General features: G+C 46.1%; 1 protein-coding gene and 1 long non-coding RNA gene across 8 annotated transcripts in view; one reads left to right on the top strand and one right to left on the bottom strand.

Moving 5' to 3' along the window:
• tesmin (testis expressed metallothionein like protein) overlaps positions 1-10,078 on the top strand; it is a 270,445-nt gene extending 260,367 nt beyond the window's left edge. For all 6 annotated transcript variants that reach the window (XM_038807670.1, XM_038807673.1, XM_038807672.1 and 3 more), the window contains 2 exons: positions 5,588-5,769; positions 9,751-10,078. In XM_038807670.1, coding sequence (XP_038663598.1) covers positions 5,588-5,769; positions 9,751-9,943 — 375 coding nt within the window. In that variant the 3' untranslated portion in view covers positions 9,944-10,078. The remainder of the gene's footprint in view (positions 1-5,587; positions 5,770-9,750) is intronic.
• The window catches only part of LOC119971725, a 31,138-nt gene extending 18,708 nt beyond the window's left edge, over positions 1-12,430 (bottom strand). The window contains exons 1-2 of one of the 2 annotated variants that reach the window (XR_005461901.1): positions 12,262-12,430; positions 9,763-9,907 (exon numbers count right to left, since the gene is read on the bottom strand). This is a non-coding gene — a long non-coding RNA (uncharacterized LOC119971725). Of the gene's footprint in view, positions 1-9,762; positions 9,908-10,692; positions 11,102-12,261 lie in introns of those variants that run through there. The other variant, XR_005461900.1, reaches the window with a different exon arrangement.
• Between the last annotated feature and the right edge of the window lie 12,959 nt (positions 12,431-25,389).

Below are 25,389 nucleotides of genomic sequence, written 5' to 3'. Positions count from 1 at the left end.
TTTATGAGCGACGAGCTGCGTCAGTACCTGCTCGACAAGGGCATCGCCTCGAGCAGGAGTACCAGCTACAACCCCAGGGGGAACGGGCAGGTGGAGAGGGAGAACACGACAGTCTGGAAGACCGTCCTACTGACCCTCCGGTCCAGGAGGCTTCCGACCTCCCATTGGCAGGAGGTCCTCCCCGACGTGCTCCATGCTATTAGGTCCCTCCTATGCACAGCCACCAATCAGACCCCTTACGAGCGGCTATTTGTTTTTTCCAGGGGCACTACCTCGGGGATTTCGCTCCCAGCATGGTTGAAGACACCGGGCCCGGTTCTCCTCCGGAAGCACGTTAGGACCCACAAAACTGACCCACTCATGCAGAGAGTGCTGCTACTCCACTCGAACCCCCAATACGCTTTCATCGAATACCCTAACGGCCGTCAGGACACTGTTTCCCTCCGGGACCTGGCGCCTGCAGGATCCAACTCCGACACCACTACTGCCAAAGCGCCCCTCATACTACACCCCACCCAACCCCCCGCGCCCGGCGCCCCCGCACCTATAGGTTCACTGCCCGTGCTCCGCGCCCCTGCGCCTATGGGTTTCCGGCGCTCCCCGTCACAAGTCGAACCAGTCGGGTACGAAGCTCGGACTGAATCACCCCCGGAGTCCGCCATGGTACCCTCGCCGACCGCCACCACCCGCCACCAGAAGAGGCTGCAACCCCGGTGCTTCGTAGATCTCAGAGGACGACTCGACCGCCGGACCGACTCAATTTGTAGACCCATCACCCCGCTGGACTTGATTTTTTTACAGGGGGTGAATGTGGTGAATCACAATCCTAGTAATTCACACTGTGTTATATTGTATGTGTTGTTCTCTGTAAACTCGGTATACGAGCAGTTGCGCGGCTCTGCCCATAGGGGGAGATGAGGAGTTTGTACTGGGCTCCACCCTTGGTTCTGCTCATGGCTCCTCCCACTAACAGGAAGTATAAATATCTGCAGTTGTGAGCCTGCTGCCAGTTCATCTCGTCGCAGGCAGGCTCAGTTGTTAGACTATTAAAACCACTGTTCACTTCCAACCACGTGTCTTGTGAATTGATGGTCACATCAGTATGCAGAGGAGATTCACTAGGTTAATCCCAGAGCTGAAGGGGTTGGATTACAAGGACAGGTTGAGTAGACTGGGGCTGTACTTGTTGGAATTTAGAAGGATGAGGGGGGATCTTATAGAAACATATAAAATTATGAAGGGAGTACATAGGATAGATGCGGGCAGGTTGTTTCCACTGGCGGGTGAAAGCAGAACTAGGGTGCATAGCCTCAAAATAAGGGGAAGTAGATTTAGGACTGAGTTTAGGAGGAACTTCTTCACCCAAAGGGTTGTGAATCTATGGAATTCCTTGCCCAGTGAAGCAGTAGAGGCTCCTTCATTAAATGTTTTTAAGATAAAGATAGATAATTTTTTGAAGAATAAAGGGATTAAGGGTTATGGTGTTCGGGCCGGAAAATGGAGCTGAGTCCACAAAAGATTAGCCATGATCTCATTGAATGGTGGAGCAGGCTCGAGGGGCCAGATGGCCTACTCCTGCTCCTAGTTCTTATGTTCCTCACATCCTTATCTATCCATCCTCCCCACTTCCTCACATCCCCATCTATCCATCCTCCCCACTTCCTCACATCCCCAATCCATCCACCCCACTTCCTCACATCCTCATCTATCCATCCTCCCCACTTCCTCACATCCCCATCTATCTATCCTCCCCACTTCCTCACATCCCCATCTATCCATCCTCCCCACATCCCTATCTATCCATCCTCCCCACTTCCTCACATCCCCATCTATCCATCCTCCCCACTTCCTCACATCCCGAATCCATCCACCCCACTTCCTCACATCCTCATCTATCCATCCTCCCACCTCCTCACATCCCCATTTATCCATCTTCCCCACTTCCTCACATCCCCATCTATCCATCCTCCCCACTTCCTCACATCCCGAATCCATCCACCCCACTTCCTCACATCCTCATCTATCCATCCTCCCACCTCCTCACATCCCCATTTATCCATCTTCCCCACTTCCTCACTTCTCCATCGATCCATTCTCTGATGCCAGTGGCCCTCATTATTATGAAAATGGATGACTCTCGCAGAAAGTCACTCTATCTCTACTGGGTGAACACATACGCTTAGACACTCATAGGTCTGCTCTTTTTCCCATTGCGGAAGTGAATATAAAGCTCAATGGAGGGTGAATGAACTCAACTTCCCCCCTGACCCCCAGCCCCCTCTCTCTCCCCCCCCCCCCCCGACCCCAAACCTCCATAGATCTCCTAACTGCAGAGGAGGAAGTGATGTAGATCAATGGCATCTCAGCACCTCTGCCCATTAGCAATGGGGAGGTGGGATCCTCCCAGCTCCTTGGTGACACAATATAATGCTTACACATCATACAACACATCATGTTCAATTGATTTAATGTGACTGAAGCATGATCATCTTTCTAACATTAAGTTGCAACATTCCTATCTTGCCAGTGCCAATTGATATAATTTCATGGAGACAGCTCTTTTACACATGTAGCAAGCTGGACATGGATCTTATAATTGAGACATTCGCTGTGGAGCTGATTGCTTTTGAGGAGGCCTTGTCACAGTCCTCATTCTTGCAATGAATCAGCTCAGATACTTGCACCTTGATGGAACGAGTTAGATTGTTGTGTTTGCATTTGGTAACGCTCACTTCACAAGTAAGAGCAGACAGTTGTGTGAGCAATAACACTGAAGAATGTGTTTTGGAGAGCTCAGCTCTTTCCAAACTCTGCTCAGTTGGGCACAGATGTTGCACCCTGGGAACCATCAATGGAAATGATTATCACCGAGGAGCACAGTAAACGTGTGATGTACTAACAGGCCTTCCAAGCACAATGACCACAATGACCAACCACAATGTCAGAAAGAATGGGGTAATTTGTCTCCAGCATGAACAGGTTCTTACACAGCAGCATGTGTTCTGGCATGGCCAACTTCATGGACCATCAATTGCTGCTATTAAAGAAGTGCATGCCCACCTTGACAACAATCAGGCAGATTCTTCCACTTTAAATGGGATGACAGCTATCTTGTCTTCCGGTACCTTATTGATCTGTACCAAACTGCAGCAGAATGGATGCAGCGACGTCTGCTGAGTTCACGAGATGGTGAAGATGGAAGTGGGAGCCCCACTTAAATAACTTCCTCTTCTCGCCTGATGGGTCCCCCATCCTCCCACCCCCCCCCCCCCCTCTCCCCGTCCCTGCAGTATTCCCACTAATGAGGTTAAGTCTAATTGGGACAAGGTTACTCAGGCTGTGGACATATCCCTCAGACTCTGCTGCTAGCAGTCTTTTCCTTCAGTCTGTTTAATCCCTAAATTGGCTACTACATCTTGGATCCCATTTCACCACCCAAGTTGCGAATAGCTCCCTATTATGACTATTGCATTTGGTTCTGACATCAGCCCTTTTTGGTAACTAACTGGCACAGTTGACATAATTGATGGCCTGGCAAACAACCCATTATTTTCCCACTAATAGCCAAAATTGGAGCTCTGACAACTCAATGGAGTACTGTATTTCCATCAGTACATTTTAATCAGTACTCATCATTTGCTGTTGTGTTCTTACCTTGTATTCACTGGCAAATTTGAGAAAGTTGTGACTGTGTTATTAAATTTACTTGATTGTGTCTGGTGAAAAATGGCAGCTGGTCAGCCATGGGGCACAACAATTGGCAGCATCAGAAGGCAGCTCCCAACAGCAAGTTAAGTTCAGCAATGAGTCATTACAAAATCCTTGTGGGTGCAAGGGGGAGATAGATGGGCATAACAAGACCAAAACGTTCCTACAGGGTTCGAGATGAGATCCTTGCTTCTCTAGGCCCCATTATGGGAAGCTTTTGACCATCCGACCCTCGCTGGCATCATCACCTCACAGGGCAGCCATGGATTTAATACATCCGCGCAGCATTTAACAATGAGGCAGAGTCCAGTGCACACCACATCTGCAACCAAAGCCAGTCATGTTAAAATTGCTGATGGGTGGGAAATGATACTACTCCACTGAGACGTATAAATTTCTGAGAGTCGGGAGAAAGGGAAACAGCATTTATAGAAAGCAAGTTGAGGTAAAAGTAGAATCCAGGTAGTTAAGAGCGTGTGAATTTGTGATGTATATATGTGTATGGATAGCCCATTACCGGAAGTGGAGAGAAAAGTGAAGAATTGGGAGTTGGACGACAAAAGGCAAGGAACAGTAGAACCTGGAAGCACACCAAATTAAGTGGTGTATTAAATTTCCAAATGCAGCTGAAGCAGGAAGCACTGTTTAAATTAATCCAGTGAAACTCAGCCACTTGAGAGAGGGGGAACATTATTCCAGCAGAAATCAGCATAGGTGGAGGAGGAGGGGAGAAAACTGTGTGGGACAGGGCACTGAATCAATTGCCGTTACATCATAATCTCTGCTTTGATTTTCTTTTGGGTGCTCGTACTGCACCAGAGCCATTAGAGGAGGAATGAGCTGCATGGAGCTTGGGATGGGATTAGGATCCCCGTCGAAGGCCATTATGGTGGCCTGCACTCCTGGGGCCTCCGTGCTTTTTATCCTCTATGTTCTGCAGCCATGGCTACCCATGTTGCCATGCCAGATTTACCATGCTTCTCTCACTCTCCACAGTTTTTCTGTAGCCACTTGCAATTGCTCTGAGCAGATTTTTTGTTTTATAATTGTCCCATTTGCCCTTCACTATCATCTCTTTTGTCATTTAAACATTCCCCTCTTCACCCAGCAGAAACTTTATTGTTTGTTAATTTAATGCCCCCTTCCCCTTTACCTGGTCCAGCATTTGTTTGAAGGATCGCTATTTCTAATAGCTTCCAGTTTTGTAAGAACAGCTAGGGTGCAATTTTCCCAAAATTGCAGTGTTGGATCAGGCAAGAACAGTTGTGTGAAACTTGCCAGTTTCAAAGCCACCATTTCTCACCTAATTTGACAGCACTCTGCACCCCCCCCCCCTCCATCATCACCTCTTACCCCCCCCCCCCCCCCCCTCCCCCCCCCCCTCCCCCCCCCCCCCCCCCCCCGGCCCCAGCTTCTCCGAGTGTTTCCAGTATTTCCCGTTTTTATTTCATATGTTCATCAACTACAGTTCTTTGATGTTCCATTACTAAAAGTGTTTAGTTTATTATTTTCTGTGTTTAAACTAAGTATGAAAATTATATTGAAATACACTGTTACATCATGTTTGATGGGCTTTTAATGAAGGCACTCTTTCCAATTTGAACAAATCACATTCTATCAAACACCTTCTTAAAAACAGCTCCTCTTTTATTGACAGCCTGTGCTAAATCACTGGGTCAAGATGAAGTCAACTATTGGTTGATTGTGCTGTGAGTCTCCGGCAGTAAATAACATTTAGAAGTATGAATGGTTTAATTTTTTTGCAATTAATTTGTAGTGAATTAAATGGAAATGGAACTTTGTGTGTTATGCTTTCATGAGTGGTCCTTGAATGAGATTTAATTGATTTCATTCATTGTTTTGCCTTGTTTTTGCTCAGGCAAAAATAATGTGCTCCTCTATTTGCAAGTGTATTGGATGCCGAAATTATGAGGAGAGTCCTGAGAGGAGGACACTGATGAGTATTCCCGACCATAGTGATATGGGCATTTGTCAACCTCGGACTAAACTTTTTCCTGAAATATTCAACTACAGCAAACAAGTGAAAGTGAATCAGGAAAGGTAACTTTAAAAATAAAACCCTTATTTCTTCTGTCAATATTCTACCTTTCTACACTTAAGACCCAGACTCGAGGTACAATTCAACAGATCATTGCAGCTCTCCAATACATTGTAAGAAGTCTTACAACACCAGGTTAAAGGCCAACAGGTTTGTTTTGAATCACTAGCTTTCGGAGCACAGCTCCTTCCTCAGGTGAATGACGGGGTGGATTCCAGAAACACATATATAGACAAAGTCAATGATGCAAGAAGATACTTTGAATGCGAGTCTTTGCAGGTAATTAAGTCTTTACAGGTCCAGATGGAGTGACTTGAGAGTGGGATATCACAGGTTAAAGAGGTGTGAATTGTCTCAAGCCAGGACAGTTCGTAGAATTTTGCAAGCCCAGGCCAGTGGTGGGGGGGGGGGGGGGGGGGGGTGAATATAATGCAACATGAATCCAACGTCCCAGTTTGGGCCGTACACGTGTGCGGAACTTGGCTATCAGTTTCAGCTCAGCGATTGTGCGTTGTTGCGTGTCCTGAAGGCCGCCTTGGAGAACGCTTACCCAAAGATCAAAGGCTGACTGCTGAAGTGTTCCACGACTGGAAGAGACCTTTCCTGCCTGGCGATTGTCAAGCGATGTCCGTTCATCCTTTGTTGCTGCGTCTGCATGGTCTCGCCAATGTACCACACCTCGGGACATCCTTTCCTGCAGCGTTAATAGACAACGTCGGCTGAGTCGCACGGGTATGTACCGCGCGCCTGGTGGGTGGTGTTCTCGGGTGTAATGTTGGTACCCATGTCGATGATCTGGCACGTCTTGCAGAGGTTGTCATGGCAGGGTTATGTGGTGTCGTAGTCGCTGTTCTCCTGAAAGCTGGGTAGTTTTCTGCAAACAATGGTCTTTTTGAGGTTGCGCGGATGTTTGAAGGCAAGTCGTGGAGGTATGGGAATGGTCTTGGCAGGATGTTCATCTTCATCAATGTTGTGTTGAAGGCTGTGAAGACGATGTCGTAGTTTCCCCGCTCCAGGGAAGTACTGGATGAAGGTTATTCTGTCGGTTGTGTCCCGTGTTTGTCTCCTAGGGAGGTTGGTGCGGTTTTTTGCTGTGGCGCATTGGAACTGTCGATCAATGAGTCGAGCACCATATCCCGTTCGTATGAGAGTGTTTTTCAGCGTTTGTAGATGTCGATTCCTCGATCGACAGTTCTAACGTGCCACAGCAAAAAGAAATTCTACCAACGGTCCTGGCTTGAGGCAATTCACACCTCTTTAACCTGTGATCATCCCTCTCTCCAGTCACTCCATCTGGACCTGTAAAGACTTAATTATCTGTAAAGACTCGCATTCAAAGTATCTGGCATCATTGACTTTTGTATGTGTGTTTCTGGAACCCATCTCTTCATTCAACTGAGGAAGGACCTACGCTCTGAAAGCTAGTGATTAGAAACAAACCTGTTGGACTTTAACCTGGTGTTTTAAGACTTCTTACTGTGCCCACCCCAGTCCAACGCCGACATTTCCACATCATGGCTCCAATACATTGGCCTGATTATTCTACCTGCCCAAGTCTCGATCGTAAACATCAACAGGCTAGTGACAGCTGATGGATAAGGAGAAACATCTTGTCACTGTTGAATGTATAGGCCATGGGCATTTTCCAGCAAGTGTCACTGGATGATGATCCTGGCTAATCTTCCCTCACTAGCCAGGGGCAAAGAAGTGAACTATGGTGGCTGCTAACTTTGTACAGCTTGGGAATGGTCTTGGGCTCTGTAGCTCAGCTTTACCAACCTTTCAGCAGAGACACGAAACGGTGCAGTTTTGGATGATCAAATTTTTCCTCTAAAGTTCCCATTGGCAAGCATCATTCCAGTATAATTTATTTTGTTTACATGCTGAGTGTAACGTGTAAATATAAAATCTTTGGTAACCTTGGTTTGGATTAGTTTAATGTCACGTGTACCGAGGTAGAGTGAAAAGTATTTTTTGCGAGCAGCTCAACAGATCATTAAGTACATGAAAAGAAAAGGAAATAAAATACATAATAGGGCAACACAAGGTACACAATGTAACTGCATAAACACCGGCATCGGGTGAAGCATACAGGTGTGTAGTGTTAATGAGGTCAGTCCATAAGAGGGTCGTTTAGGAGTCTGGTAATATTGGGGAGAAACTGTTTTTGAGTCTGTTTATGTGTGTTATCAGACTTCTGTATCTCCTGCCCGATGGAAGAAATTGGAAGAGTGAGTTAGCCAGGTGGGAGGGGTCTTTGATTATGCTGCCCGCTTTCCCCAGGCAGTGGGAGGTGTAGATGGAGTCAATGGATGGGAGGCAGGTTCATGTGATGGACTGGGCTGTGTTCGCGACTCTCTGAAGTTTCTTGCGGTCTTGAGCCGAGCAGTTGCCATACCAGGCTGTGATGCAGCCAGATAGGATCTGTAAAAGTTGGTAAGAGTTAATGTGGACATGCTGAATTTCCTTAGTTTTCTGAGGAAGTATAGGCGCCGTTGTGCTTTCTTGGTGGTAGTGTCGAGCAGGACAGATTTTTTGAGATCTGTACCCCTAAGAATTTGAAACTGCTCACACTCTCCACCTCAGCCCTGTTGATGCTGACAGGGATGTATACAGTACTTTGCTTCCTGAAGTCAATGACCAGCTGTTTAGTTTTGCTGGCATTGAGGGATAGATTGTTGTCGCTGCACCATTCCTCGAGGTTCTCTATCTCCCTCCTGTATTCTGCCTTGTCATTATTCGAGATCCGGCCCACTATGGTCATATCATCAGCAAACTTGTAGATGGAGTTGGAACCAAATTTTGCCACGCAGTCATGTGTGCACAGAGAGTATAGTATTTCCCTTTTCTAACAGTTAGATAATTATTTGGAAAGCTCTCCTGTTGGTCTTTATTAATAATAATAATCAGCATAGAACAAAAAGAGTTAATTTTGTTTCTTGGTCACTGATGAGCTAGCTAATATCCTGGAGTGACATAAGGATGATAAAATTGGGCTGGACTGAGAACAGAAATAAAAATCAATCCTCTATATACAAGTGGATTGGTGTTGTTCCCAATTATTGTCCAGGGATATTGACTTGAAGCTACATCTTTATGTTTGTTAGTTGAGGACAGGAATTGGGTTTGGCTCAGATTACTCTCAATGGTCAATAAATCTGTGAGCACTCACTCTCAAGACTCACATATGATGAACAGCCATTTGGACAAGGAGTTGGAGATTAGCTGGCATTCATAGAAGTACCCAAGTATGAGAAGAACATTTGGAAAGGAAAAGAAAGATATATACTATAAAATCTGAGATATCCTAGAATTTTCCTACATGTATCTACACTGAAAGTTCAGCCTTAATGACAGTACTATATCTGGGCAATCTGGCATCATACATAATGAGCAATTCATATCATCATGACGCACACAAATCTAACATGGCCGATTAGGCATCCTGTCTATACAGGAAATAAATCTTGACAGTAAAACAGAACTAATGATTTTTCAGATACATTGTACATTATAAGTTTAATAATTTAGTATTTTTTATTTAAAAGCTGTCCTTTGCCCTTCTGAAAATTAGACAATAGGAATCTGGCCAAACCCCAATGCCCACTTTACCTTAAAGAGCAGTTATTATTGGACATATGCCTGGAGTTGGAGGTAATAAACACTTCTTGGGAGATAGTTTCATAGTGCTACAAAGGCAATATCTGCCACTGGTGGCACTTGCATCAACCAGCCATAAGCACATCAAGCTCAACCGACCAGTACATTGCAACAATGCCCTTTTTCAAGGGCATTTTTCTTGTGAAAATATTCCTGGAAGCAGTTTCATCATATATACAAGATAACCGTTCCGCAATCCGAGATATAGATTACTTGGTGTGATGGCTTTTATTATGATACTGTGATGTTTCATTCAAAGGAGAGATTGCACAAACTGACATGCTCATGTCTTCATTTTGTTCAATTTTTTGAACTATTGACAGACATCCTTTTACCTTTGTCACCTGGGACGTCATCGATGCTACTTGTGGCTGCCTCTTGGCCCAGGCAGAAGAGGCGGAGAAAGCTTATCATTCGCTCTCAGTAGCAGAACATATGATCCTGGAAGAATTCGGCCGCTGTTTTGCGCAAATTCTTCATCTAGCATGGAAATCAAAAGAATGGCAGTGTTTGTGAACTTCAACTTCGCTCCATAATAGATGCCACTTTATAATGTTCATGCAGATGCTTGGCTGCACCTCACTATGCTTTTTTTTAATATACATTTAGAGTATCCAATTCATTTTTTCCAATTAAGGGGCAATTTTAGCATGTTCAATCCACCTACCTTGCACATCTTTGGGTTGTTGGGGTGAAACCCACACAAACACGGGGAGAATGTGCAAACCCCACACGGACAGTGACCCAGAGCCGGGATCGAACCTGGGACTTTGGCGCCGTGAGGCAGCAGGGCTAACCCACTGCGCCACCGTGCTGCCCCCACCTCACTGTTCCAATAAATGGACATTCTCAGTTTGGGATTGCCAGTCGTTGGACATTGAAATAAGTTTATCACTTTTGTGAGAATAGTCAGTACTCAAATTTATTGCTAAATAACAATTTCTTTATTTAAGCTCATTTTTTTCAGAACGTTACATGGGAGGTGATGGGGTATAGTCTTCTGTTTACTATGCTATGTGTATGCTTTGTAAAAACTGTTGCAATCAAACATCTGCTAAACGAACAGTTGTAGAATTTGACTAGGAATACTGGAGAGAGTAGATTGGCACAAAACACATTTACAATGTATCTACATATAACAGACATAGAAAAATTGATGAAAATATTTAGCACAGCTCTGCTTTTCTGGCACTATATATTACTGGTAACCTTTCTAAATTGTAACTTATAGTTCAGATTTAAAAGAAATACTACGTAGTATTAACCTGGTGTTCAATTCCTCCAGTCCCTTTTCAACTTGTCTGTAATGTGCAGTACTGAGATGTCACTGAAAGACACCAATATGGAATGACACATTTCTGACAACCTCCATACCCAACCCACAGATGGAAATATTAACAGAATAGTCATTGGCTAGTCCATATGAACAAAGGGGTGAAAATATTGGAAGAAATGGGTCTTAAATGGCATTGAGCAGGACCACTATAGAAAGAAGTAGCTAGGGTAACAATGAGCTCAGTTCCTTGGCACGGGAGGGGAACATCCGGCTAGGATTCCTAGTTCTGATTGTTATTCAGGTAGTTTTGATAGCAAGTGTATCTTTGTGTGAGTATAAACTGAGGACAGTATGAGGGCAGCACTGCTGCCTCACGGAACCTAAGACCCGGGTTCGATCCTGGCCCCGGGTCACTGTCCGTGTGGAGTTTGTACATTCTCCCCATGTCTGCGTGGGTCTCACCCCCACAACCCAAAATGGTGTGCAGAGTAGGTGAATTGGCCACTCTAAATTGCCCCTTAATTGGAAAAAAAGGAATTGGGTACTCTAAATTTTTTTTAAAACTGAGGACAGTACAAAGCTGATCAGTAATGTACCAACAGACGAATGCTCTCCTGACGCGTACAGTTTTCTGGGCTCACGCATCAAGAACGGTCACTTGGGTGAGGCACAGAAGGGTTACTGTGCAACCACATCCTAGCATGAGTCAGTTATCTTCTGAGGAGGTGAAAGAATTGCAGATCCAAAATTATAGCAATTTTTCTTGATAATTTGGGGCAGACAACTAAAAATACAGATGCCAGGAGCACTGCTTGTTGCTTTAAATTAAAAGTTTTGAGGGTCAATGGTACAGGTTAGAATAACAGGGGCAGAAAGTTATCTGATAATAGCCATGTTGTTTTGTCATCAACTATCTGCTCGTTACATTTTTGAAGTTTTTAAAAAACAAAACTGAAACAATGTCTATTCTGATGAATTAACAGAGACATATTTCAACACAGTTGTGCCATTTATAAATCAGAGCAAACAAACCGCTGGAAGTAAGCTGTTCAGGGCTCAGTGGGACCACCTAGTGCTCAGTGTCAGACAGTCCCATTGGGTACGTTGAATTGGGTGGCCTCAAGAGAGATGACCGTAAGGTCTATAAGTTAGGAGAGACAAAGGAAAAAAAACATTTAATGACATGGCTTGTGTATGTCGACATTGGGTAAAGCAGGAATAGACACCACTGTGGTGCTGTCCATGGTGAATATTGTGCTGACCTGCATTGCCATGGAGATTGAGCACTTGGATAAGACATAAGAGCAAGGGTCAGCTTTAAGTTTATGGAAAAAAAAATACTTCCAACGATAATCATTTTGAAATATTGTTACTTATACTATACCAAGAAAAATATCTAAAATCAACAATATAATACATAAAGAAATAAAAGCAGCCAGCACCTGTTTCACAATACCCCAGCAGAAGGCAGCACTTTCTGGGAGAGAAGATATTTGATAAAAGTGAATGAAATGTTTTACGAGCCACCTTGAAATGTAATTTGTAACTTTCATCTTACCAGAATATGTGCAGTGCTCACATAATAGCCAACTCTCATCATTTATAGGAAATTGGCCTTGTGGCTGCCATGTCCAATGAATCATTTCCTTTTATCTGGCACGCTGGTGAAATTTCTGAGAGACGTGATATAAATGAGGAACTAACTTTAAAACAGATTTCAGTTATTAACAAATAATATATTTTATAGCTTCTGGATTTTAAATTATTTATTAAAACAGATTTTAAATTATTTATTGAAAAATATTTTAAATTAATTTATTGACAAATGTTTTAACGTAATTTATTGGAACAGATTTTAGATGAATATATTGAAAGAAACCCTTTTAATAACAATTAGAACATTTCCAGTGCATTCGCTGTTCGTATTTCAATAAATAAAATGTTGTTAAAGGATCATCAAAATGGTCTCTAATGAATCTTAATTAATATAAATTTAATGACTAATTTTAACTGATTAATACAAATGGATATACATGGTTCCAAGCCTTTTGCATTTACATTTTCAAATAAAATATTTTGAAAGGACTTGGCTGTGGGACTTTAATTGTAGAATAATGTGATTTGATTAAAGAGGCATCATTGCCCATACTACTTAAAACATTTTATTTCTGTTGCCATGGTTTAGGAAGCGAAAACAAATCCACCTGATTGTTATCCACTGATCGCTGTTATAGAAACCTGTAAGCAAAAATACTGAAGGACATAATCATCTGCAAATCCTCCAGTCACAAATTTGTCAACATTCACTGCCCAAGTTACTTGTTTCCCTCCGCTCCATCATTGAAGTCATGATCAAAGAAGGAGTTTTATTTTAGGATCATAAGGCCGTAAGACATAGGAGCAGAATTAGGCCACTCGGCCCATCGAGTCTGCTCTGCCATTCAATCATGGCTGATAGGAGGCATGGTTCAAAGCTTGCACAAAACTATTGGCTTTAAGGAATGTCTTGGGGATCGGAATATGGTGCAAGAGCCGAGGATGGACAGGTCGCGGCCGCGCTCGCTTGCCCAGCTGGGTGGGGGGGGGGGGGGGGGGCGAAGGCGCTGGCTGGGCTTATGAGGGAGATAGCAGGGGTGGAAAAGTGGAGGTTTTTGCACCCAAGGGAGCAGGAGTATTCGTTCTTCTGCCTGGTTCACAAAGTATATTCGAGGATAGACTTTTTTGTGGGATTGAAGGCACTGTTGGCTGGGATTAGGGGATCAGAATACTCGGCGAAAGCAGTGGATGTGGTCCTGGAGACAGGGGTAGCTCAGAGGCCAGGGCAGAGAATGGATGCGGGGTTGTTGGAGGACCGAAGTTTCTTTGAGAAGATCGGGAAAGTGATTGAGGAGTACATAGGATTTAATTGTACAGGGAAAGTATCACAGGGGGTGTTATGGGAGGACATAAATGCGGTAGTGAAAGGGGAGGTGATATAATTTAAGGTCAAGGAAGATGCAATCCGGGAAGGCCAGATGGGTTCCCAGTGGAGTATTACAAGAAGCTCAAAGACAAATTGGCACCGCTGATGGTGGGGATGTTTGAGGAGGTGATAGGAAGGGGGAGCTACCACAAACTTTGAGACAGGTGGAATATAAGGTATCTCTGTCCACGTACGATTATGATTTATTGTTATATATATCAGAGCTGAGTATGTCGGAGGGGAACATAATGGGACTTCTTCAAAGATTTGGGTCATTTTCAAGATATAAATTGAACCTGGAGAAGAGTGAATATTTTGAGGTGTCCCAGCCGGGAGTGGGGGCGGGAATGGGAGGGCTGCCATTTCGCAGGGCAGCAACACACTTCAGGTATTTGGGGGTGCAGGATTGGGTGGGGGCTCCATAGGTGCAATTTACTAGCTTGGCGGAGAGGGTGAAAGCTGACTTTTTTTTAAAGACAATTTATTGAGGTATTTTTGGCATATAAAACAATGACATTGTATAGTACTGTACAAAAGGAAAAGCAAGTAACGTATAGTACAAACCACAACTCCGTTCTCGCAAGGATCTGCCTAAACAACCCCCTACTCTACACTACCCTAGCCCCCCACTGACGATTAATTTTACGCAAAGAAGTCAATGAATGGCTGCCACCTCCGGGCGAACCCAGATAGTGAACCTCTCAAGGCGAACTTAACCTTTTCTAGACCGAGAAGGCTCGCCAAGTCTGATAGCCATGCTTCGGTCTTCGGGGGCTTTGAGTCCCTCCATGCCAACAGTATTTGCCGCCGGGCTATCAGGGAAGGGTGAAAGCTGACTTGGCAAGGTTGGACAACCTCCTTCTGTCATTGGTGGGCTAGGTGCAGGCGATTAAAATGAAATTGTTGCCGCAATTTTTGTTTTTGTCTCAGTGCCTACCAGTCTTTACCGAAGGAAGTGGACAAGTTAGTCGCCTCATTTATCTGGTGGAAAGGTGGCCAGGGTCAGGAAAGTGTCCTGCAGAGAGGGTGGTAGACAGGGAGGTTGGGCCTCCCGAATTTACTATACTGTTATTGGGTGGCAAATGCAGAAAAGGTGAGGAGTTGGGTTGTGGGGGATGAGTCCCACTGGGTTAGGATGGAGGAAGGTCTGTGCAGGGGGTCATAGTTGAGGGCGCTGGTAATGGCGCCGCTTCCAATGGCCCCGGGTAAGTATTAGAACATAGAACAGTACAGCACAGAACAGGCCCTTCGGCCCTCGATGTTGTGCCGAGCAATGATCACCCTACTCAAACCCACGTATCCACCCTATACCCGTAACCCAACAACCCCCCCCCCCCACCCTTAACCTTACTTTTTAGGACACTACGGGCAATTTAGCATGGCCAATCCATCTAACCCGCACATCTTTGGACGGTGGGAGGAAACCGGAGCACCCGGAGGAAACCCACGCACACACGGGGAGGACGTGCAGACTCCGCACAGACAGCGACCCAGCCGGGAATCGAACCTGGGACCCTGGAGCTGTGAAGCATTTATGCTAACCACCATGCTACCGTGCTGCCCTTAATCATCATCCTTCACAGGGTATTCTGGGAGTCTGGTGGCAACACTGAAGATTTGGAGTAGTTGAGGCAGCACTTTAAGTTGGGAGCTGGGTCAGGGGAGATGCTGATTAGGGGGAATCACAGGTTTGAGCCAGGGAGGCTGGGTGGGAGATTTTGGAGATGAGAGGAGAGGGTGATCAGGGTATTAAAAGACCTGTTCCCGGGGAGGATGTTTTGTGAGGTTGGAAGAGTTGGGAGAGAAGTATTGGTGGAGCAAGGAGAAAGGTTTTGGTTCCTACAGCTCCGAGACTTTGCAAGGGAGGAGGTTCACAGCTTCTCAATAACACCACCCCCCCCCCCGTTGTTGGAAGAGGTTTTGATGGCAGGAGGATTGGAGAAGGGGATAGTGTCGCCGATTTATGGGAAGATTCTAGAGGATGGCAAGGAGTCAATGGAAAGGATTAAGGCCAAGTGGGAAGAAGAGCTCGGGGAGGTAATGGAAGAAGGTTTGTGGGTGAGGTGCTACGAAGAGTGAACGCCTCTACCTCATGCACGAAGTTGGGGCTGATACAGCTGAAAGTTGTGCATAGGGCACAACCTCACGAGGGCAAGGATGGGCTGACTCTACGAGAGAGTGGACATTATCTGTGAGCGATGTGGGAGGAGCCCCGCAAACCATGTACATATATTTTGGTCATGTCCGAAGCTGGAGAGGTATTGGAGCGAGGTCTTTAGCATCATCTCGGGGGTACTGCATGTGGTCTTGCAACCGGGTTCCTGAGAAGCCATTTTCAGGGATCGGACCGGCCTGAGCTGCAGGGGATGCAGGGTCAAATGTTTTGGCCTTTGCCTCGCTGATTGCCTGGAGGCCGCTCCAGTTGGGTGGAGGTCAGCTTCTCCACCCTCTGCCTCGCTGTGGCAGGGGGACCTACTTGGATTTCTGACCTTTGAGAAGGTGAAATTTGAGCTGAGGGGGATGAAGGAAGGTTTCTACAATTCATAGGGTCTGTTTATTATGCACTTTCGAGAACTGGTCGCCATTGAACATTGGGGGAGTTAATTTTTACCTGGAATGTACAGATTGATGTACTGGATAATTTTTGAGGGTGTTGGTGATACTGGGGGATTGTTATTGTGTTTGTTTTGTTATTTATTTGATGAAAATGTGGAGAATAAGAAGATTTTTTAAAAATAAGGAATGTCCTAAAGGAGGACAGAGAGGCAGAGATTAGGAAAGGTGTAGGGAAGTTGAGAGGTTACAGTTGAGAAGGTTGAAGGCCTGGTGGGGTGAAGGGAATGAAGGATGGTGAAGAGGCCAGAGTTGGAGGGTTACGATCTGGAGGGGATTTGGGAGATACTATGGGGTGGGGCCATGAAGGATTTTGACAGGAGGATGCAAATTTTGAATAGATGCCAACAATTAGGAGTCACTAAATGTCAGCGACCACAGGCTGATGGGTGAGCCAAACGTAGTGTGCATTAGAACACAAGCAAAGTTTTGGATGAATTGGAGCTTATGGAGGGTCGGAGTTGAGAGGCCTCCCATGAAAGTATTGGAACAATTGAATCTGAAGGGATGTGTGTGACTAATAAGCATCAAATTTCTATGGTCAGCTCTTCAGCCATGCCTTTTGTCTCCTCTCACTTCCATTTCTTCCTCAGTACCCATCTCCCTACTTTATGAAGTTCCCCGCGGACTTACTGGGGTAGCCATGAACTGAGCGGTCGCACATATTGTGGCTCCTGCTCGAGGTGAATTTGTTTGGTACTTTTCACCCGATATAGGGGGTGTTTGCTGATGCAAAGTGCATGATCAGTGAGAGATAGAAATTCTCCTCTGGTAGGACCTGTTTATGGCTTATCAGACGAGGAGTGCAATGATCAATGGGCAGCGGTCTGGCCAGGAGAAGAAAGTGTATCAGAGGGAAAGATGGCAGAGAGCTCTGGGATGTCGTCCCCAGCCCAGTAGTCTATTGAGCAATTGGTGGTGTTTCTGAATGTCAAGATCCAACAGGAGGCCTCGGAGGACCTGGCTAAGGTGGCAGAGCAGATCAGGGCAGCTTTTGAGAGGGTGGAGCAAAGGCTGTAGGTACAGAGGTTGGAGCTCCAGAAGGGGGAGGAGTTAGTGGTGGATCATGAGGACTGGCTGGCCTCATTGGAGGTGCTCGTGGTGGATTGCCAGAAGTGGGAGAAGGTGGAGGACTTGGAGAATCGCTCCATGAGGCAGAATCTTCAGATTGTGGGGCTGCCTGAAGGTATTGAGGGAACGCAAGCCACAAAGTATGTGGCGAAGATGTTTGAGAAGTTAGTGGGGTGTTGCTCGTTCTGGTGAGTGCGCTTTGCACTCAATTGGCTCTGTTTTATTACTTAGCTCTAGAGTCGCCAGGTATCTGTATGATACCACCACGAGGTTCAAGTTCAGATCAATGACTCAAAAAACCAATTAGTAAGGTTCAAATCAAGACACGTTTATTAATACACAGTTAATCACTACTCATGCATACAATACTAAAAGACTAGGCTATTCCTACCACTAACAGACCAATACTTATCTGGATAAGGGAACCCACTGGGTCAGGGAACAGGGAACAATGGCCTCTTACTCGATCCTGAGTCTGCAGGCTTCCAGCTGGTATGGACTAAGGGGTCAGGAGCATCTATCTCATAGCGTGAGTTGACTGGACACTTACTTGATGGTGCAGCAGTTGGCCAGGCCTCTCCTCCTTATGGTCAAGTTCTTCGAGAGCTGCTAAGATGTTCTGCTGGGAGGGCCGGCTAAGAGAGTGAACTGAACTTGGGACCTGTCTTTCATAGGTCCCAGGGGCTTCGCGCCATTTTGGGCGGACCCCTAGCTTACTTCCAATCGATTGGATCCCATACCAATCGATTGGTTTGAATTGCCCAATACTGGGGCCATTTCTCGATCGTTGGGCGGTTCTTTCTGGCTTGTTTGTCTCCTTTGTTTCGAACTCCTGTTGGCGCCGAGGAGTCTGACTTGCTATTGAGTGTCTGAAATGTAGCTAATTGTTGTAGCTATTGTTCCCGGGGGTCGCTCATCAATATGTATAACTGCTGATTTCAGTGCTGTCTACTTTCTTTGCAGGCAGAATACACAGGAACTCTGCAAAACTGCTTGTTTGGTTAAACTGTCCATTTTTCCCTGCTGTCTTTGTGTTTCTCCATTTTGTTTGGGGAAGTGGCCAACTCAGGTGGGGGAGGGGGGTCTTGGACTGACCTCCTTAAGTAGATGGGATGCACAAGTCGCTGAGGAGGATGCCCAAGGCGGGGAGCAGCCAGGGCGATGATGGTGCGGTTGCATTATTTTCTGGATAGAGAGAAGATTCTGTGGTGGGAGAAGGTGACAAGACAGTGTACCTGGGATGGAAATGTGGTACATGTCTACCAGGACCTGGGTGCAGAGTTGGTCAAGTGGCAGGCTGCATTCAATAGTGTCAAAGCAGCCCTCTACAAGAAAGGATAAAGTTTGGGGTGTTATATCCTGTTTGTCTGTGGGTGACACACCGGAATCAGAATTCTATTTTGATGCGCTGGAGGAGGCAAGTAAATTTATGAGAGACAATGGACTGGGGGACTGAGGATATTTGGAGATGCCAGTACAGGGAATGTGGGTGTGTATTCTGGGCAGATTGTTGTATTTACTTTGTTTGGGCATGGACTGGGTAAGTGTGTTCTACTGTTTTATGGGGGACTTGTGGGGGGGGGGGGGGGGGGGGGGGGTGGTGAAGAGGAGTTAGGTGGTTGCTTAGGGGGCCACCATGCTAGCAGATAGGCTAGTTAACGTGAGTGAAGTGGGGAGGGTTGATCCGTGGAGGGAGTGGGGAGGCGTGAGGTGGGTTGGTTTTCTGTTTCTTTGTTTATTGTGGGGGGGGGGGGCGGTTTGGGGGAGTGGCGGGATGCTAATGTGGGCGGAGTTGGTGTGACGCAGTTGGCTGAGGGGGAATAGCGGTAGACATCTTGGGGAGGCCCCAAGGGTGTGCGAGGCGTGGACCTGGGGGAGCTGGTTAAAGGTTAATGACTGATCGGGGAGGGGGTGGGAAGAGCCACCCCACCCGGTTGGTTACATGGAATATTCGGGATTAAATGGGCAAATTAAGAGGTCTCATGTTTTTGCGCACTTAAAAGAGTTTGAAGGTGGATGTGATGTTTCTTCTGGAGGCGCATTTGAAGGGGAGGAACAATAAGATTGAGGAAGGACTGGCTGAAGCAGGTATTCTATTCGGGATAGGATAAATGAGATGGGTGGCAATGTTGATCAATAACAGGGTGCCATTTCAGATGGGGAGTATAGTGGCAGACCCTGGATGGAGGAGGGGGTGTGTAAATTTGTGATGATGAGTGGAAGGTTGGAAGGGACGCCCATGGTGCTGGTGAATGTGTATGCCCCAAATTGTGGCAATGTAGAGCTTTTGAGGTGGGTTTTGGCAAAGATCCCAGACCTGTTGGAACGGTCACGTCCCAGGTCCCTGAAGGCGCTGTTGGGATCTATAGAATGCATGGGAGGGGCAGACCTGTGGCAGTTAGAGACCCCGAGGGTGAAGGAGTTTCCGTACTTTTCGCATGTCCACCGAGTGTACTTTTGGATTGATTTCTTTTCCTGGACAAGGCGTTGTTGGCGGGGGTGGTTGGATGGGAGTATTTGCCGATTGTGGTATCTGACCATGCGCTTCACTGGGTGGAATTGCATGTGGAAAAAAGGAGTCCCCAACAGCCGCAATGGAGGTTAGGTGTGGGGTTATTGGCAGATAAGGTGGTTTGCGAAAAGATAGGGGTGGCTATCCAGAACTATGTGGAGATGAATAAGACTGGGGAGGTTTCCGCCTCCAAAGGCGGTGGTAAGGGGGGAGTTTATTTCAATCCAGGCGACAAAGAGAGGGTGGAGCAGGCCGAGTGGTTGAGGTTTGTGGAGGCTATTCAGAAGGTAGGCCGGAGGTACTCAGTATTGCCTGAGGAGGCGTTGTTGAAGGAGGGACAGAAGCTCCAGTTGAGATTTGGGTTGGAGTTGGGGCCCGTTAGTCGAGATATATAATGAGTTGATGGAGAGGGCAGATTTCCCACCCCCAACACTGTCTCAAGCCACGAAATCGCTTAAAGAAAGACAAGGCTTTGGAGCAGTGTGGGTCATACTGCCAGATTTCACTGTTGAATGTAGATGCGAAGCTGTTGCTGAAGGTGCTGGTGACGTGGATAGAGGATTGTGGGCTGGGGTGATAGGTGAGGATCAGATGGCATTTCTGAAGAGGCGGCAGCTGTCGACAAATGTCCGCAGGTTACTGAATGTCATTATGATGGCCTTGGAGATCCGAGAAGTAGAAGTGGTTGTCGCGGTGGACTCGGAGAAAGCTTTCGATCAGGTGGAATGGGTGTATTTATTCGAGGTGCTGGGGTGGTTTGGGTCTGGGCAGGGATTTGTGGACAGGGTCTGTTGTATAAGGCACCTAAGGCGAGTGTTTGAGCAAACAGGGTCAGCTCAGAGTACTTTGGGTTGCACCAGAGGATGAGGCAGGATTGTCCACTTGGCCCACTGTTCTTTGCCCTGGCGATTGAGCCCTTGGCAATGACAATTAGCGGCTATAGGCGGTGGAAAGGAATTGAATCTCCCAATCTTTATGTCCAAGTCCTTTTTTTAGGAAGGTCAATGGAATGATTTTGAGGCCGGTATGGACGGGTAAGGCTCCATGGGCTAAGAGGGTGTTCTTGGAGTGGGATTGATGTGGGGAGGTGGGGTAGCGTTGCCAAACTTGTAAAACTATTATTGGGCAGCAAACATTGCAATGGTCAGGAAATGGGCAGTAGAGGAGCGGTCAGTGGGAGGTGGATCGAAGCAGCCTTGTGCAAAGGGTCAAGTTTGAGGTGCCCCTTCCGTTCTCGCCAGCCAGAAACTTCATGGGCCCAGTGGTGGTATCAGTGTTGAGGGTGTGGAAAAAGTGCCAGCAGCATTTTAGAATGGAAGTCATTTTCCAGTGGGTGCCGATTTGCGACAATCATAAGTTTGCTCTTGCAGGGTTAGATGCGAAGTTCCGGGGGTGGGGGCAGGTGGAGATAGAATACTTTAAGGATTTATTTGTTGGAGGGGAAGTTTGCGGACCTGGAGGAGCTGGAGGGGACGTATCAGTTGCCGAAGGGGAATGGATTCAGGTATCTGCAGGTTCGGGACCTCATGAAGAAGGAGGTGCCTTTGTTTCCGATGTTGCCACTTCTGGGGTGGCAGGACAATCTTCTGTCCGAGGAGGAAATAGGAGAGGAAAAGGTCTCGGATATATGTAGGGAGCTGTTGAAGAGAGAGAACGCCTCGGTGGAAGATGTTAGGTGTAAGTGGGAGGAGGAGCTGGGTGGGGCGCTGGGGGTTGGAATATGGAGGCTTTGCGAAGGGTTAAAGCATCTCGTCATGTGTAAGACCAAGTCACATCCAGCTCAAAGTGGTACATGGGCCCACATGACAGTGTCCAGGATGAATCAGTTCTTTCCAGGGTGGAGGAAGGGTGTAGGTGGTGCGGGGGGTGGCCGGTGAAGCATGTTTGTATGTTTTGGGCATATCCAAGGTGGAGGGGCTTTGGACAGGATTTGCAGATATAATGTCGAAGAATTTGGGGGTAATGGCAGCTTCGAGTCCGGAGGTAGTGATATTTGGAGTGTCGAAGGATCCGGGAATGCAGGTGGGGAGAGAGGCCAATGTGTTGGTCTTTGCCTCCCTGATGGTCCGGAGATGGATTTTGTTTTGCTGGCAGGTTTCGGAGCCATTGAGGACAGGGGCGAGCAATTTGGCAGAGTCCCTGCACTTAGAGAAAATCAGGTTGACCATCAAGGGTGCAGAGGAGGGGTTCACCTCGAGGTGGAAGCCGTTCATCAACTACTTTAAGGAGTATTGAGTCGTCAGCGGCGAGGTGGGAGAGTTTTTTTATTCTGTTTGGGTTGGGCTAGAGTGGGGGGGGGTGGAGATTGTTGGGAGGGTGTAAGGGTGCTTTGGTTGTTTGCTTAGCCACAGCCATTTTTGGTTTTTTTTCTTCCTTATGTGTATATTTGAAAATGCCACCAATAGAATGTTTTTTTTAAAAAGTGCCCCGAGTCATTTTCTGATGTAAGGAGCGTCGTATGAATACAAACTAACATTATTTTGGAATGGAAACTTGGAAAGAAGAACTTTCACTTTATCATAACTCTCAGGATGTCTAAAAGCATGTTACATCCAATGCACTATCGGACATGCAATCGCTGCCTTTGGTGGGTTATTGGAGATAATGCAGATTAAAAGTGCCATGAGAACGAGTGCCATTAAATCTCAGCATAGGCCCGTGCCATCCTGAGAGGAGTTGGGGAATCTATTAGTTTATAAGCAGATAATACAGTGATATAATTTATATCAAAAATTATTAATTTAACTGGAACAAACACCAAGATGTCATTCGATCAAAATCGTACATTTCACTTCCCAACACTGGGTAACATTAATCGAACGAGTCTTCCAACAAAGTAAAAAGGTGGGCCCAACAAATCCAGTGAACTGAGGATATTGAGGGACATACAGCATTGGATAAATAGGTATGGCAGATATCGAGGGCTCAAAACAGCAGAAGCCTGAGAGGAGTGTAGAATGTGCAAGAGGGAACCTAAAAAAAGGAAATTAGGTGAAAAGCGGGACATGATAGGATACTAGCAGGTAAAATTAAAGGAAAACCCAGCATTGTTTTACAAGTGCATGAAGGATGAAAGGATAATTAGAGAAAGAGTAGGACCCATTAAGGACCACAGTGGGAATTTGTGTGGAGCTGGAGGACGTAGGTAGAATTCTAAATGAATATTTTGTGTTGGTGTTCACTCGTGAGAGGGACGATTTAGGTATAGAAATCAGGGAAAAAGACTATGATAAAAATTAAAGAAATTAACATAGACAGAAAGGAGGTTCTGAGTGGTATGACAGGCCGACGTAGGAGAGGGAAAGGTCTCGGATATATGTAGGGAGCTGTTGAAGAGAGAGAGAGCGCCTTGGTGGAGGATGTTAGGCGTCAGTAGGAGGAGGACAGGATGAAATGCATTCCAGGACCAGATGAAATGCATTCCAGGCTGTTGAGTGAGGCAAGGGATGCTGGCAATAATTTTCAATTCCTCTTTGGCCAGAGGAGAGGTTACGGAGGACAGCCAATGTGGTACCATTATTCAAGAAGGGAGAAAGGGATAAAGCAGGCCAGGGTCTAACTTCTGTAATGGGGAAACTATTGGAAGCAATTCTGAGAGACAGAATTAATCAGCATTTGAAGAGGCAGGGATTAATGAAGAACAGTCGGCATGGTTTTGTTAAGGGGAGGTTGTGTCTGCCAACTTGAATGAAGCTTTTGAAGAGGTGACCAGGTGTGTCGATGACAATATATTTGACCTAGTCGACATGGACTTCAGCAAGGCTTTTTCTGAGGTCCCACATGGACGAATGTGACTACTACCAAGGCTGGTACCTTTAGAGTAGTTAGACGTTGCTAGCTTTTCTTACGGTTAAAAAAATTGTTTGTAACTGGTGTTGACAGCGCATTCTTCCATCTGGGGATGATAATGGACATGCAGCGAATCAAACCAATTAGGGCTAGGTAGCTCCTCATGATGCACTTTTGCTGATGGCTTGAGAGATCAATCTGTAAGTTAAGGTTCCACAGCTGTCATTGTGGGCTGTTGCTTTCAATGATAGCACCTGCTGCCAAACTGATGCAGCCACTGATGATCATGGTGGCACATGCCAGCCCACAGATGATGCCACCATTTCCCTCAGTTGACAACAGATTTTCTCCCAGGTGCGCAAATCGATGTTTAAGGCCTTCACACCAGACCAAGTGTATCCAGAATCACTGTGGTTTCTGGCTGGCTGATCTACTGTGAACATGATCTTCTCCATATGCCAGTTGCAAGAGAAGTGTAAGGCACAGGATATACATCACATTTTTGTAACTTAAGTACAAATGTAATCATTTATTTTCACCCAACTTAATGAGTTATGATTGTAGGCAAAACAGTCCCCCCATCTCCAAATGTTACTAACACATAGATAAAAATGGAAAAATTATTTCTGTCCTGTGTTTTTAACTTTAATCATGATTACATGAAAACTGCAGGAGTATAGAGTTTGCAAACTCACTTTAAAGCCTAAATAAGGTCCAAAGTTTTCCAATCTTGCTTCATATCTCGGTCATTTAGCATTCATTGTAGTTTAAACTGTGGCCTGTTTTAACAAATGCCATTCCTAACTATGTTACCAGTTAATCTGGTACCCAATAGTTTTCAATGTTGACAGTGTCTACAACCAAGAACTCTGGAATTTCACTCTTTTTAAAAAAAAATAATTTTTATTGAGAAATTTTGATTTTATACAACATTGACGCACCTTAGTAAAATACCGAAAATAACAATAATATTAACAAATACATTCGCCCCATCCCCATGAACAACCCAGCATTTTAACAACAACGCAAATTAATACACTATAAAGTTACAGAATAAACACTACAATAATGCACCCCCCCCCCGGGTTGCTGCTGCTATTGACCCAGTTACCTATCTCTGAGCCAGGAAGTCCAGAAAAGGCTGCCATCGTTTATAGAACCCTTGTATTGATCCTCTCAGGGCAAATTTGACCTTTTCCAATTTTATAAATCCCGCCATGTCACTGATCCAGGTCTCCACGCTTGGGGGCCTTGCATCCTTCCATTGTAACAGAATCCTTCGACGGGCTACTAGGGACGCAAAGGCCAGGACACCGGCCTCTTTCGCCTCCTGCACTCCCGGCTCTACCGCAACTCCAAAAATCGCGAGTCCCCACCCTGGTTTGACCCTGGATCCGACCACCCTCGACACTGTCCCCGCCACCCCCTTCCAGAATTCTTCCAGTGCTGGGCATGCCCAGAACATATGGGCATGGTTCGCAGGACTCCCCGAACATCTGGTGCACCTGTCCTCACCCCCGAAGAACCTACTCATCCTAGTCCCGGACATGTGGGCCCGGTGCAGCACCTTAAATTGGATGAGACTAAGCCTCGCACATGAGGAGGAAGAGTTGACTCTCTCCAAGGCCTCCGCCCAAGTCCCGTCCTCTATCTGCTCCCCGAGTTCCTCCTCCCATTTAGCCTTCAGCTCCTCCACTGACGACTCCTCCACCTCCTGCATTACCTTATAGATGTCAGAC

Source organism: Scyliorhinus canicula, chromosome 9 (assembly GCF_902713615.1).
Source record: "Scyliorhinus canicula chromosome 9, sScyCan1.1, whole genome shotgun sequence".
Lineage (NCBI taxonomy): Eukaryota > Metazoa > Chordata > Chondrichthyes > Carcharhiniformes > Scyliorhinidae > Scyliorhinus > Scyliorhinus canicula.
This window is presented reverse-complemented; position numbering and strand designations above follow the sequence as displayed.